The following is a 16,163-nucleotide window of genomic DNA, read 5'->3' as shown; positions in this document are numbered from 1 at the left end:
TGTTATATTAAAGACGTTCTTCTTCTTCACTCCTCAGCTGCACTTGTTCCTTCTTTCATCTTCATCATACTTTCACTTTCTTCTTGTCTCTCTTTCTCACGTCCAATCTTTCCTCCTTCCTTTCCTAATGCGATATAACTGTAACCTGGAGTAACCTCTCCTCATTTCTTTTCCTTTCTTGTTTCCTCCTTCACCCTCATTTACTCTCCTGTTTCCTTTTATCTCCTCTCTTGTTTCCTCCTCTCCTCTCCTGTTTCCTCTCTTCTCCTCTCCTTTTCCTGTTTTCTCCCCTCTCCTCTCTCTCGTCTTCCCTCCAGCTGATCTTCCAAACTTGGTCATGTTCTTTGCTCTGCAGCAAAACACTCCTGAGCTTTAAACATCAATCTCTCTCTCTCTCTCTCTCTCTCTCTCTCTCTCTCTCTCTCTCTCTCTCTCTCTCTCTCTCTCTCTCTCTCACACACACACACACAGTCTGCTCTGGTCTCTACTCTATTTCTATTTTAGCTCGACTCTCTCAGACGACAGTCATGGCTCGCTGGAGGAGTTACTTACGAGGACTCGCCATCTGTGTCACTGTGCTGCTGCTGGTAAGCTAACCGCTAACAGCTTGTTCGTGTTTGGTTATGGAAGATGGTGTGATGATGACGAGCTGTTTGGAATTTTCGACAGCGGTTTGAGTTTGATCGGAAAAGAAATTAAGTTCTTAAAAAAATTGACTTCACATGTTAATATTTAACTTTCTATTGCCATGGATTCATAGTATTAATAGTGTTTGTATGTAACTCAGAACTCAGCCTTAATTTCATGTTCAATTCATATTTGAGTTTTTAGCCGTCTACAAACACGGTGATGAGAGGAGATGCTGCAAAAGTAATATCTTACATCCAAAACATACTGATGCTCATGATCAGATTCAACTGAGCTGCTCGGTTTATCAGATCTATCAAATAAAACCATCTCTAATCGGCCATTTTTAAGTGAAACATTCACGTGTTGATTGTCTAAATCCAATATGATTTTATTTCTCTTTCTCTGAAGCTGTTTCTTAAACTGGGTTTTCTTTTATGTTTCTGGAGTTCATTGTCTAAATAGTTTCTTTAAACGCTCTAAAATAACTTTTGTGTGATGATGCTACGCTGATGATGCACCGCTTTATGTGACTGTGATGATGCTACGCTGATGATGCACTGCTTTATGTGACTGTGATGATGCTACACTGATGATGCACTGCTTTATGTGACTGTGATGATGCTACGCTGATGATGCACCGCTTTATGTGACTGTGATGATGCTACACTGATGATGCACCGCTTTATGTGACTGTGATGATGCTACGCTGATGATGCACCGCTTTATGTGACTGTGATGATGCTACGCTGATGATGCACCGCTTTATGTGACTGTGATGATGCTACGCTGATGATTCACTGCTTTATGTGACTGTGATGATGCTACACTGATGATGCACTGCTTTATGTGACTGTGATGATGCTACGCTGATGATGCACCGCTTTATGTGACTGTGATGATGCTACACTGATGATGCACCGCTTTATGTGACTGTGATGATGCTACGCTGATGATGCACCGCTTTATGTGACTGTGATGATGCTACGCTGATGATGCACTGCTTTATGTGACTGTGATGATGCTACACTGATGATGCACTGCTTTATGTGACTGTGATGATGCTACGCTGATGATGCACCGCTTTATGTGACTGTGATGATGCTACACTGATGATGCACCGCTTTATGTGACTGTGATGATGCTACGCTGATGATGCACCGCTTTATGTGACTGTGATGATGCTACGCTGATGATTCACTGCTTTATGTGACTGTGATGATGCTACGCTGATGATGCACCGCTTCATGTGACTGTGATGATGCTACACTGATGATGCACTGCTTTATGTGACTGTGATGATGCTACGCTGATGATGCACCGCTTTATGTGACTGTGATGATGCTACACTGATGATGCACCGCTTTATGTGACTGTGATGATGCTACGCTGATGATGCACCGCTTTATGTGACTGTGATGATGCTACGCTGATGATGCACTGCTTTATGTGACTGTGATGATGCTACACTGATGATGCACTGCTTTATGTGACTGTGATGATGCTACGCTGATGATGCACCGCTTTATGTGACTGTGATGATGCTACACTGATGATGCACCGCTTTATGTGACTGTGATGATGCTACGCTGATGATGCACCGCTTTATGTGACTGTGATGATGCTACGCTGATGATGCACTGCTTTATGTGACTGTGATGATGCTACACTGATGATGCACTGCTTTATGTGACTGTGATGATGCTACGCTGATGATGCACCGCTTTATGTGACTGTGATGATGCTACACTGATGATGCACCGCTTTATGTGACTGTGATGATGCTACGCTGATGATGCACCGCTTTATGTGACTGTGATGATGCTACGCTGATGATGCACCGCTTTATGTGACTGTGATGATGCTACGCTGATGATGCACCGCTTTATGTGACTGTGATGATGCTACACTGATGATGCACCGCTTTATGTGACTGTGATGATGCTACGCTGATGATGCACCGCTTTATGTGACTGTGATGATGCTACGCTGATGATGCACCGCTTTATGTGACTGTGATGATGCTACGCTGATGATGCACCGCTTTATGTGACTGTGATGATGCTACGCTGATGATGCACCGCTTTATGTGACTGTGATGATGCTACGCTGATGATGCACCGCTTTATGTGACTGTGATGATGCTACACTGATGATGCACCGCTTTATGTGACTGTGATGATGCTACGCTGATGATTCACTGCTTTATGTGACTGTGATGATGCTACGCTGATGATGCACCGCTTTATGTGACTGTGATGATGCTACGCTGATGATGCACCGCTTTATGTGACTGTGATGATGCTACGCTGATGATTCACTGCTTTATGTGACTGTGATGATGCTACGCTGATGATGCACCGCTTTATGTGACTGTGATGATGCTACGCTGATGATGCACCGCTTTATGTGACTGTGATGATGCTACGCTGATGATTCACTGCTTTATGTAACTGTGATGATGCTACGCTGATGATGCACTGCTTTATGTGACTGTGATGATGCTACGCTGATGATGCACCGCTTTATGTGACTGTGATGATGCTACGCTGATGATGCACTGCTTTATGTGACTGTGATGATGCTACGCTGATGATGCACTGCTTTATGTGACTGTGATGACGCTACGCTGATGATGCACCGCTTTATGTGACTGTGATGATGCTACGCTGATGATGCACCGCTTTATGTGACTGTGATGATGCTACGCTGATGATGCACTGCTTTATGTGACTGTGATGATGCTACGCTGATGATTCACTGCTTTATGTGACTGTGATGATGCTACGCTGATGATGCACCGCTTTATGTGACTGTGATGATGCTACGCTGATGATGCACCGCTTTATGTGACTGTGATGATGCTACGCTGATGATGCACTGCTTTATGTGACTGTGATGATGCTACGCTGATGATGCACTGCTTTATGTGACTGTGATGACGCTACGCTGATGATGCACCGCTTTATGTGACTGTGTCTGATAACTCACACTGACTAACAGAATGTTTTTAGATGCTATTTTAGATTTTTGTGCAGACAATGATGCATGCAGTCTTCTAACCTAGCTCTTTATCTTTGCTTGTAAATAAAACGTTTTGTGGCAATTACTTTATTTAAGATGTTGTTTCCTTGAAGGTTTAAAGTGAGGAACATTCTGATGTTTCTTCTGTTGAAGGTTTAAAGTGAGGAACATGATGTTTCTTCTGTTGAAGGTTTAAAGTGAGGAACATTCTGATGTTTCTTCTGTTGAAGGTTTAAAGTGAGGAACATGATGTTTCTTCTGTTGAAGGTTTAAAGTGAGGAACATTCTGATGTTTCTTCTGTTGAAGGTTTAAAGTGAGGAACATTCTGATGTTTCTTCTGTTGAAAGTTTAATGTGAGGAACATTCTGATGTTTCTTCTGTTGAAGGTTTAAAGTGAGGAACATTCTGATGTTTCTTCTGTTGAAGGTTTAAAGTGAGGAACATGATGTTTCTTCTGTTGAAGGTTTAAAGTGAGGAACATTCTGATGTTTCTTCTGTTGAAGGTTTAAAGTGAGGAACATTCTGATGTTTCTTCTGTTGAAGGTTTAAAGTGAGGAACATGATGTTTCTTCTGTTGAAGGTTTAAAGTGAGGAACATGATGTTTCTTCTGTTGAAGGTTTAAAGTGAGGAACATGATGTTTCTTCTGTTGAAGGTTTAAAGTGAGGAACATTCTGATGTTTCTTCTGTTGAAGGTTTAAAGTGAGGAACATTCTGATGTTTCTTCTGTTGAAGGTTTAAAGTGAGGAACATTCTGATGTTTCTTCTGTTGAAGGTTTAAAGTGAGGAACATTCTGATGTTTCTTCTGTTGAAGGTTTAAAATGAGGAACATTCTGATGTTTCTTCTGTTGAAGGTTTAAAATGAGGAACATTCTGATGTTTCTTCTGTTGAAGGTTTAAAGTGAGGAACATGATGTTTCTTCTGTTGAAGGTTTAAAGTGAGGAACATTCTGATGTTTCTTCTGTTGAAGGTTTAAAGTGAGGAACATGATGTTTTTTCTGTTGAAGGTTTAAAGTGAGGAACATTCTGATGTTTCTTCTGTTGAAGGTTTAAAGTGAGGAACATTCTGATGTTTCTTCTGTTGAAGGTTTAAAGTGAGGAACATTCTGATGTTTCTTCTGTTGAAGGTTTAAAGTGAGGAACATTCTGATGTTTCTTCTGTTGAAGGTTTAAAGTGAGGAACATTCTGATGTTTCTTCTGTTGGAGGTTTAAAGTGAGGAACATGATGTTTCTTCTGTTGAAGGTTTAAAGTGAGGAACATTCTGATGTTTCTTCTGTTGAAGGTTTAAAGTGAGGAACATTCTGATGTTTCTTCTGTTGAAGGTTTAAAGTGAGGAACATGATGTTTCTTCTGTTGAAGGTTTAAAGTGAGGAACATGATGTTTCTTCTGTTGAAGGTTTAAAGTGAGGAACATTCTGATGTTTCTTCTGTTGAAGGTTTAAAGTGAGGAACATTCTGATGTTTCTTCTGTTGAAGGTTTAAAGTGAGGAACATGATGTTTCTTCTGTTGAAGGTTTAAAGTGAGGAACATGATGCTTCTTCTGTTGAAGGTTTAAAGTGAGGAACATTCTGATGCTTCTTCTGTTGAAGGTTTAAAGTGAGGAACATGATGTTTCTTCTGTTGAAGGTTTAAAGTGAGGAACATGATGTTTCTTCTGTTGAAGGTTTAAGCGACTGTGAGACGGAAGGCTGATGAGCGTCTCTCGGGGGAAACACAACAGTTTCACAGGAATGTTGTTGCTGTTAAAGACTTCCTCCTCCCAACAAACACTCAGCTACAGCAGTTTAATCCGACTCCATTACGTCTCTGCAGGTGTCTGGTGTGGTGATGATTGGCGTCGGATTTTCCTCCATCGACGGCAACACACCGGTTGCTGAGGTAACTGTGTGTGCGTGTGTGTGTGTGTGTGTTTCACCCCAACAAAAAGCATTAAAGTTTTACTGCCGCGTGCCGCCTGTTGGTCTGTTGTTTGAGCAACCTTTTCCTTCCAAAAACCAGACGCAACATAATTACCTTACTGGAGAAGTGATTAAACAATTAGGTGATACACTTCATAAATAAGAACATAAAACGAGCATTTTAATGTCTCTCTTAAATTAAACTGGGAAGAAAATCTGACAATGAAATGACTAAAATAGAAAAGAAATAGATCACCAGATATATATATTTGATCTTGTATATAATAATAATATATAATCGGAAGCATTTGAGATATAATTTAAATGATAAAGATATCATTTTAAATATATAACACCTAAATCTGTGACTAAACTGTCAGCAGTTGCATTGTGGATAATGTAGGCCTCAGGTTTTGACAAAGTTGAACAAAGTGCGGAATAAAACAATCTCTGGCTCTGCTCATAGACAGCATATAAGAAATGGACGCAGTCATAGCGACGTCACTCAGTGGTTTGTGGACTGATGTTTTGATATTTGGAACGCAGAGGAGTGACCTGTCAATCAGCGTGTAGCCCCGCCCTAAAGCATCCCCTGCTTTATGGTCTGTGTGACTCTAAATGGACCATAATGTACTAAATGAACATCATGCTGTATTGAAGAAGACTTGAAACTAGAGATTAAGACATAAACTCATGTTTACAATGTTTACTGAGGTAATAAATCAAGAGAGGAGTAGAGAAAAAATAAGATCTGCATGTTAGCTCCGATTCATAGTCTCCCTCTCCCTCCAGCTGTTTGAGCAGTTGTCCAGCGGTGATGGCTCACTGGTCCTGCAGGTGTTCGGCCCCATCACTGTGGTTCTGTCTGTTCTGGGTATCTGTGCTGCGTCTTTGGACCTCAAACCTCTGCTGATGCTGGTGAGAAACCCACACACACACACACACACACACACACACACACACACACACACACACACAGGGGCGGAGCTAACCTGCCATTATCTCCTCCAGTTCTCTGCGCTGATATTCGTGGCCTTTGTGGCTGTGATGGTTGTTGCCTCTCCGCTGGTTCAGGTTCAAGCTCAGGTGCGTCTACCTGTCTGAGTCTGTGTCCCACTTATTACTCTTAGAAGCCACTGCTGCCCCCTCGAGCAACATTTAGGCAGCACACTTCTTCTTCAGAGCACATTTTGTCAACTTGTCTTTGCCTGTGACCGTATTTCAAAAATCATTATGATCCCAGCTATTAGAGTATTCATGTTCTTTTGAGTATCATCTACATTTTACATATGAGTAACCAACCACAAGCAAAATTGCAGATGTTCTATTGACACAGATGTTGAAAGCAGATTTGTTAAAGACTAAATCTGTCTTTGCTGTTGTGTTGCTCTGTGTTCTGCAGATGAGCGGCGCGGTGGACGAGGTGTTCCTGAACGTCACGCCGCTCCACAGAGCAGAGCTTTACATCCAGAATGAAGTCAACAAGCTCCAAGCCTCCGTAAGACACACGAAGCATTGAAACAACAGAATGAATCAGAGAGAAACAGGAACGTTTGTCTCCAACGTAAAAAACATGGTTTCAGTTCCTCCTGGTGCTGTTAGCCTAGCCTGTTAGCTCTGTTAAATATATATAGAAGTGTTTTCACTGTTTTACTCACTGATCAACTCCTAAAAAACGAACTAAATGCTCTTCTTCAATCCTCCATCTCTCTCTCACACAAACTACCAGCAAAGAACTAAATATATCAAAGAATGAGGAAAATTGCCCAAAATACATCCGTTGCATCGCGATGATCACAGTTTATCTGTGGATTATTTCACTGCCAAAGAAATAAAAGCTTTCAGGATTTAGTTTTGACGAGTCATCATCCAGTTTCAGACAGCTACATATCTTTGTTTTCATTTCATTTGACATGAAGTTCATCCGTTCACGTCTGTTCCTCAGGACTCGTGCTGTGGTTTGAGGAGTTTTCAGGATTGGGAAAATCAACTTCCTGTCACCTGTTTCTGCACACGTCCCGCCTCCGCCCTGCTGCCCAGGTGAGACAAAACAAGACAGACTCAAAGAGCTTCTGAGCTTCTAGATGAGTTTGTAGACGTTTACAAACTACTTGTCGGGACGAGAGAGAAGACGATCCTGAAGATAACACTGTGAGAGTTTGAGTCCACGAAGAGTTTCTTGTTCGCTTTAGATTACGGAGACGATAGAGAGCTTCTCCGCTCTTTGTGTAAACAGTCTGCATACCTTTTAGTGCACGTGAGGGTGCACGTGAGCGTGCCCCAGGAGTGGCGCTCACGAAAGAAGACTTTCTGGATTTCTGGGACAATTCTCCGATTGATCCGAGTCTTTGAGATTGTGAATCATCAGAGTTTAAAGGAGAGCGCTGAGCTCGGCGACTCTGGAAGAATTTCTGAACATGATGAATTTTCTTTTCAGTGTTGGACAAACAATGACATCATTTGAGCTGCTGCAGCTGAAGGAAAGACAAATTCATTCTGCGTGTGTCTTTGGTCTCGATTGTGTTCAGTGATAATAATATGAATATAAATTCTTCTTCTTCTGTTTGTCTCTCGGCTCTCCGTCCGGTAACATCAGCTCAGAGGAGCTCTGTGTGATGGTGGGCCGTGAGCCTCCGACCTCACAGGCCTCAGATGAACTGTGGGTTCACTCCGAGGTAACCAACCACAGGGTCTCATCGCTGGCCTCCTCCTCCTCCTCCTCCTTCTTCTTCTTCTTCTTTCTTCTTCTTCGACTTCTTTGTTTCTTCTTCTTTCTGTTAACGTTCCTCTCTTCCATCTTCCCTTTTTGTTTTCTCTTTTTATTTCCTTTCCTGTATTTCCTCACGCTTCCTCTCTTCTACCATCACATGAATATTATTGTTTATATTACTGACTTCAGATTAAAAACATGTTTTTTCTAATCTTGACCTTTGACCTGCAGCCCTGTGGTCCCATCCTGAAGAGCTACCTGAGCTTCCCCATCAAGCTCAGGATAGGAATCATTTCAGCCTTCGCCACCATCACGGTAGAACATCATAACGTGTTTCATGTATTCATCTTTATGTCGTTACTTTAAAACTCACGATCGTGGACGAAGGTAACGTAAACAAACGGACGGACAACCCGAAAACACAAAGCGACCGGCCACGACCGATGCATACAAATATCAGTTCATGGAAATCTTTCAATGATTCTGCATAGTTCACACTTGGTACGGACTCTGTTGATGACATCATGAATATAAAAGAGATGAAGTGTTCCTGAGGCTGAGTTGTGACTAAACGTAACGAGGTGTGCTGCAGATGGCGGCCATCGCTCTGTGTCTGACGTTGGGTCTGGAGGAACACTGGAAGACGCCTCCGGTAGAAACCACGGTGGACGACTTCAACAGAGTGAAGTACCAACCCAAGCCCTCCCCCACCTGACCTCTGACCCCTCACCCAAAACCGAAAGATCATTCAAACTGCTGGTGATCAGAAGCATCAATAAACCTCTGAGGAGCATGTTTATATTTGAGCGAGCACCAGTGTTAAGAAGAGATGAAACAGTTTGTCGTTTATGAACCTAAATAAAGAATGAGCGGCAGCTGCTTGTGACTGAACGTTCGGCTCTGCGTTATAAATAAAGTTTATTTCATCAGCGATGTTTGTGTGGTCTGTAGTTTCCTTCAGCGTCCACAAGATGGCGCTGATGATGTAATCAACGCTCACCCTGCAGCAGGTCTGTTTGTGTCACACGAGGTGATTTCATTTCGTATTTATTTCTACCTCCGAGTAAATACTGTACCTTTTACTCCTCTACATTTGTGTGTATATATATGTTTATATACACAGTATATACTCCATTCAAAGTAAAAGTATTATCTGCAACATGCATTTTTAAGGATTAAAAGCTCTCTGGTCCCAGTGGAACCAGTCCTCTGAGCTCTCTGGTCCCAGTGGAACCAGTCCTCTGAGCTCTCTGGTCCCAGTAGAACCAGTCCTCTGAGCTCTCTGGTCCCAGTAGAACCAGTCCTCTGAGCTCTCTGGTCCCAGTGGAACCAGTCCTCTGAGCTCTCTGGTCCCAGTGGAACCAGTCCTCTGAGCTCTCTGGTCCCAGTAGAACCAGTCCTCTGAGCTCTCTGGTCCCAGTGGAACCAGTCCTCTGAGCTCTCTGGTCCCAGTAGAACCAGTCCTCTGAGCTCTCTGGTCCCAGTAGAACCAGTCCTCTGAGCTCTCTGGTCCCAGTGGAACCAGTCCTCTGAGCTCTCTGGTCCCAGTGGAACCAGTCCTCTGAGCTCTCTGGTCCCAGTAGAACCAGTCCTCTGAGCTCTCTGGTCCCAGTGGAACCAGTCCTCTGAGCTCTCTGGTCCCAGTAGAACCAGTCCTCTGAGCTCTCTGGTCCCAGTAGAACCAGTCCTCTGAGCTCTCTGGTCCCAGTAGAACCAGTCCTCTGAGCTCTCTGGTCCCAGTGGAACCAGTCCTCTGAGCTCTCTGGTCCCACTAGAACCAGTCCTCTGAGCTCTCTGGTCCCAGTGGAACCAGTCCTCTGAGCTCTCTGGTCCCAGTGGAACCAGTCCTCTGAGCTCTCTGGTCCCAGTGGAACCAGTCCTCTGAGCTCTCTGGTCCCAGTGGAACCAGTCCTCTGAGCTCTCTGGTCCCAGTAGAACCAGTCCATCGGAGTCACCTGTAGATCCACCTTTAGCGCCATTAGTCCTTCACATTATCGTAATCAGCCCGTTTGTATTTTGTATTTGCACCTCATTGAGAGTTCTATTGATATATTTTGTGTTTCTGACACACTCGGCTCTTTTACAGACGGGATTTCCTCTGGAAGCGGAGCGACCACTGAAACATGTGCACAGAAAACACGTCTTTGAATTCTGTTTGGTAAGATAGACGGATTCATCGTGTAAGCATTGCTTTTATATTGAATAAACAGGACACTGGTTGACTCATCAAACTCCTAAAATAAATCATGAAGTAATAAAGCTGTCAGATACATTTAGAGCAGTAAAAAGAAGAATATATTCCTCTGAGAGGAAGCAGGAAGTGCTTCTCAGAGGACCTGCAGCTCTTGAGTAAATATATTTAGTTACTGAGCCTGAAAACTGAAGGAGAGAACTACGACTCCCATGATGCATTTCAGAACGGAACAACCAATCGCAGAGCTGGAAATTCTGTTCCAAACTTCCCTCATGGTAAAGGTGAAGGATTCATCTTTGCATAAATAAACATTCAGGAGTTTCACATCTGATCACTGGCTTATTCTTCAGCTCCAGCAACGCTGGCAAAGGCTCATGGGTATTGTAGTATTTGGAGCCGTTCCCCGTTCCATGAAAAACACGCCTTCTCATAAACAAAGATTAAAAAGCCTGTGGTGTTCGTGTTCCAGGTGACTTTGATCTGTTGATGAACATTGAAAAGAAAAACCTTAAAATGAGAATTTACAGCGAGGAGAACACACACACACACACACACACACACACACACACACACACACACACTCACACTCTAAGCTTCATGTGTTAAAGCTGCATTCTCTCTAGTGTCCACCAGGGGGCGACTCCTCTGGTTGTATAGAAGTCTATAGAAAATGACTCTACTTCTCTCTTGATTTATTACCTCAGTAAACATTGTAAACATGAGTTTATGGTTCAATCTCTAGTTTCAAGTCTTCTTCAACACAGCATGATGACCTGGATTTGTATCTGGATACAAAGAGAAGCGCATGTCGCTGCGTGCAGTCATTGGATCAGTCAGACCATATTTAATAAAAGAACAATGATCCAGCTCTTGCTCTGATTACGGTGTTTCTGACTCATATTTATATTTGACCCATTTTAAAAACCTTTTAATCCCGAGCCCTATTTTTGGGCCTCTGCTCGAAAATTGCATACCCACACTAAAAAGACTTTAATTCTTTAACTACAAGGTGTATTTTAATAATATGATGCTAGAATACAGGTAACACTTGTGAGATGTGTTGAGATGTGAAGGTATTGTGTATGTGTTACTGGTTAATGGTGACTGAAGATGGCACACAGCTCAAATTGAAAAGTTTCAGGTTCACCTGAAAAAAAGCACTGAAAGCATGAATATCTTTTTTTCATGATGCAAATGAAAGCTAAAAACTATTCCAAATCATAGCACAACATGACAGAGGGCTGTATAAAGAGATTTGGCTTTGATAACGTGACGCAAACAGAAGTTGTAGAGCTTATTGTGTCAGAGAGGTCGCGGGAGGTCAAGCAGATTTGTCATTTTGGAACCTGTTCCATTGTACTGTTCTACACTATACAACTATATATTTCACTTGTTTTATCTGTAATATTATTACTATTTTGCATCATCCTCTCTAAGCCTGTCTGTGTCTCAGCCACGGAGCTGCCTTGTGTGTGTGTGTGTGTGTGTGTGTGTTTGTGTGTGTGTGTTTGTGTGTCTGTGTGTTTGTGTGTCTGTGTTTGTGTGTGTGTGTGTGTGTGTGTGTGTGTGCGTGCGCCTTTGTCAGCCCAATCCCAGAGTGATGCCTCTTTAGACGCGCCAGAGTCCCATATATGGAGTAGTGCCAACGTGGGTTTGATTGACAGCCTCGTTATGGTAAAACCAACAGGAGCGTAAACTCCCTTCCCCCACAGGGCCACAGGCTCCTGTGACCCCCCTGTGACCCCCTGCCTCCATTGTACACTCTTAGAAACACCGTGGCAGCATGCTGTCAGTGTTTAGCTGGAATATCGAGCCTGTTTCTTCATGATTCATCTCAAGGTACGAATAATTCATGGCTTATTCTGCGCTGGACTGGCTAGCTTGTGTGGCGGTTGCTGGCATGTAGCATTGTAAGGGTTTGACGGAGAGAAATTGTGAAGCTATGTATCGATTCTGTGTGGAATGCTAATGCAGATTGCTGTGTCAGTTAGCCGTGATAGCGGTTAGCTTGTGCTGTGTGGAGCTTTATATGTGTACATGGCCGCTGAGTCATCCCCAAAAATACTGCTATTGTGTTATGTCTTCGAGATATGATTGTTGGTTTGTGTATGATTGTGTTTGCAGTGTGTACAATGGCTGCTATGATGATTTTCCCCACACTTTTTTCGTTAGTTCGGTACCTGTGTGTGGAGCATTCATGATATTTGTTCATGAAAAGTACGTTCTACGACACAGTACCGGGCTAAATGGGTTTGATGGAGAGAAATTATGAAGACATGCATCGATTCTGTGTGAAATGCTAATGCGGATAGCTGCGCTCGTTAGCCGCTCCTTTGTCTAGCTTTGTTTGTGTGCACGGCTCGCAGAGTCCGGCCGAGAAATTGTGGTAAATCTTCTGGATATATTTTAGATATGATATCAGTTCATGTATAATTGTGTTTGCAGTGTGTACAATGGCTGGTATGATGATCTTGTCCAGACCTTTGTCGTCAATGCGGTAATTAATATGTCTGGAGTATTTTTGATATTCCTCAATAAAAAGTCCATTCGGAACCACAGTACCACCCTAAACGGTCTCGCTCTGGCCCAAATGGGGGCCGCTCGTCACCAGAAGGAGCAAACAAAAACAACGTGGTCGTCATTATAATTCCAGATCCGTCTTTGCTTGTCTTTTACGATACATACCGTTTGGGTATTGAAACCAGCATGATGTCTGTTTGATCGTAGTAGTGTTGCTCATAACACATTGGTCGTACAGTTTTGATGTACTTGTACTTCAGTATTTCCCATTTGTTCTCTTTTTTTACTCTATTTATCTACTTCTCCAACTATCGCAACTGGTGACTTTACAGATGAAGACAATGAAATCAAGAAAATGCACCAACACATCGTTAAAGATTAAATCAGCGGTTAATCAAAATATGTTTTCAGCAGTTTTATTTTTATGAATGTTTGAGGCCTCAGAGGTGAAGAGTTCCAACATTTCACAAAACGGCAAATATTAAAAAAACATAATTTATCAGTCGTAGGAGACATTTTACTGCACAACCAGCACTTGTTTAGCTGATGATGGTATACTTTTACTCAAGCAGGACTTTTGTTTGTCAGAATTCTTTTCATTGTTTTATTGGTACTTTTAATTCAGTAAATAATCACAAGATGAAGTGTTGTTTCAGCTCTTTTAAAACATAGTAAATCTCACTAGGGAAGCCTGGAATAACCTATAAATTCAGGCTTAATGAAGATTAAAGATTCTCCTCCGATACTTTTCATACACACTGTGTGTGTGTGTGTGTGTGTGTGTGTGTGGGCTCAGTGATTTCTCGGCCACCAAAGCATTAATTTGTGGCTTCCTGTTTCCCACGAAAACCTTGTTTTCAAAACAACTGCAGTTTTCATTTTGAGTAAAGTAAGAACAGAACAGAAACCTAACTGGTGTGAGGAGGAACATCTGGTGTTCTGAGCTGCGGTTGTGGCGTGAAGACGTGTTTTTTAAATTCGTTTTTCTTGCACAACTCGCTGAATCAGGTAACAGTTCAGACGGCTTCATTCACCAAACTGTGAAAAACATGCATTTAACAGTGAGGGTACACATGAAGTGAGCTGCAAATGTTTCTGATCATTTATTCATCAACTAGTGATGCACTCAAAGTTACATTACAACAAAACTGAAACAATAACCTGCACGACAGACAAGTCAAAGTCCCAACACAAGTAACAAGTCTGTAACCTTACCGTGTTGGTATCTAGCCCTGCGTGTATGTTTGCATGCAACAACCAAACCATCGCGCCCTCTTCTCAGAACCCTCAGCTCACAGGAAGTCCAACCACAATCGTGTGGTTCCAGACACAGCAGCTGTGATGTGCGTACAGTATTTGCACGAAGTGTAAACCAGCCAGTAAATCTCACATCTTTTAGTCTGATTTCCAAGACGTTTCCTGGAAGACTGTTGAAAAAACAAATGTCCTTCAACTAGAAGATCTTTTATTGATTACATTTTTCCCCAAGTCCCCATTTTTGTGATCGGCTCGATTTGTTTTTCATCCACAAAGAGAAACTGTGATTTAAATGTCTCAACAAAGAATGAAGAATCTTTTATTCTGTCCAAGTGGAAATTTTGACCTCATTTGTCCTTTTGTCGTCCTCCTCCTGTCCTCCTCCTTCTGTCCTCCTGTCCTCCTCCCTCCTCCTTCTGTCCTCCTCCATCTCTCATTCTGTCCTCCTCCTTTTGTCCTCCTCCTCCTGTCCTCCTCCTGTCCTCCTCCCTCCTCCTTCTGTCCTCCATCTCGCATTCTGTCCTCCTCCCTCTGTCCTCCTCCTTCTGTCCTCCTGTTCTTCTCTGTCTGTCCTCTTCCCTCTGTCTTTCTGTCCTCTTGTCCTCGGTCCTCCTCCCTCTAGTCCGCTGTGCTAAAAATATATTGACATGCAGGCATAAAAACTAATATTCATATGAGCTGTCCTAACACGTGTATTCCAACGTGTCCCCTCTTTGACTGAAGGAAGTGTTTTATATGACGGACAATCTTCTCAAATCACATTTGATTTGATTTTTATATTCATGTAACTGTCCCCAGAGTCCAAGATGAGTCATCAAATACATCTTTATGTACTACAGGAAGAGGAAAGAGACAGTTTTGGATATAAAACCACTGAAAGAGGTTTTTATTCCAACAATGAACATTACTCAAGGATACAATATGATGTTCTTTACATTTCAGTAATGACTCACAAGTGAAAAGCGAGAAAACAGCCTCGAGTTGTTGCTTAAACCTTTTAAGTACAAGTGTCTGACGCACATCATCTCTGAACACTGCACACACTCTTCATAGCTCATACTGACAACTTCTGCACAGAAACTGTACCGCTCTTTCATTTTCATATTTGTATTGTACATTGTTAGCTGCTGGAGCCCCGTTTGTTTTTGTTCTTATTATTCTTTCTTATTTATTTTTTTTCGATTTAAAAGTTTCAGCCAAATCCGTAAAAACCAAAAGTCCCCAAAATCGGCAGGTGGGTTGTAAATTCCACCCACTTTCAGGCCATAGAATGACACTCTTTGACCTCAAGGTGGCGTTGTAACAATCTGGTTTTTGCATAAATCCTGATTACGTTTTGGCTTCAAGTCAAAATTCTTTAATCATTTTAATCCTTTAAAGTCAGCTGCATGTTTGCTTCAATGGTCTTCTGCTCTAGAAATGTCAAATTTTGCTATTTCTCTCCAAATGTTCAAATTATTATTTTATTAACTCATGAGAGACCGTCGTGCCAATCGCCCCAGAACTTCAAGATCATCGACAGAGTTTGATGATCTAACGTTATAAAAGAAGTTTCAATCTTGTGTGTTTTTTAAGTTCAGTTTCACATAAATACTAATGATTAATAATTGGTTGAAGTGGTTTTAACCAAACGTTATGTTCTGATGTCACATTTCCGTCAGTCTACATTATTCAAAATATAAAAATCAACTCGCAAATACTTCATTCAAATACAACCAAACCACTTCAAACGGTGATTGTTTCTCTTCCTGTTTGGCACCAAAACTCGTTAAAGTCTACTTCTTTTGTTTCTGAATCACATTATCAACAGGACGACTTAACCTTTATGTCTTCACCTCGTTTGATCTGCAATCCCCAGATCCAATAATTACTGCCATCTCTGTGACACCACTTGTCTTTCACTTGTTTTTTGTGCAGCTCTGAGGTTT

General features: G+C 42.1%; 1 protein-coding gene across 1 annotated transcript; it reads left to right on the top strand.

Moving 5' to 3' along the window:
* The first annotated feature begins 460 nt into the window (after positions 1–460).
* Positions 461–9,046, top strand: LOC306795731 (uncharacterized protein). Its single transcript, XM_079294329.1, has 9 exons — positions 461–587; positions 5,469–5,534; positions 6,347–6,472; positions 6,566–6,640; positions 6,957–7,052; positions 7,500–7,594; positions 8,151–8,229; positions 8,496–8,579; positions 8,857–9,046. The coding sequence occupies exons 1-9, from the start codon at positions 528–530 to the stop codon at positions 8,977–8,979; spliced, it is 804 nt and encodes a 267-aa protein (XP_079150455.1). The 5' UTR covers positions 461–527; the 3' UTR covers positions 8,980–9,046.
* The last annotated feature ends 7,117 nt before the right edge of the window (positions 9,047–16,163 follow it).

This window comes from Melanostigma gelatinosum (genome assembly GCF_949748355.1).
Source record: "Melanostigma gelatinosum genome assembly, chromosome: 22".
In the NCBI taxonomy this organism is placed as follows: domain Eukaryota; kingdom Metazoa; phylum Chordata; class Actinopteri; order Perciformes; family Zoarcidae; genus Melanostigma; species Melanostigma gelatinosum.
Note: the sequence above shows the minus strand (reverse complement) of the source record. Positions and strands in the feature narration are given on the sequence as shown.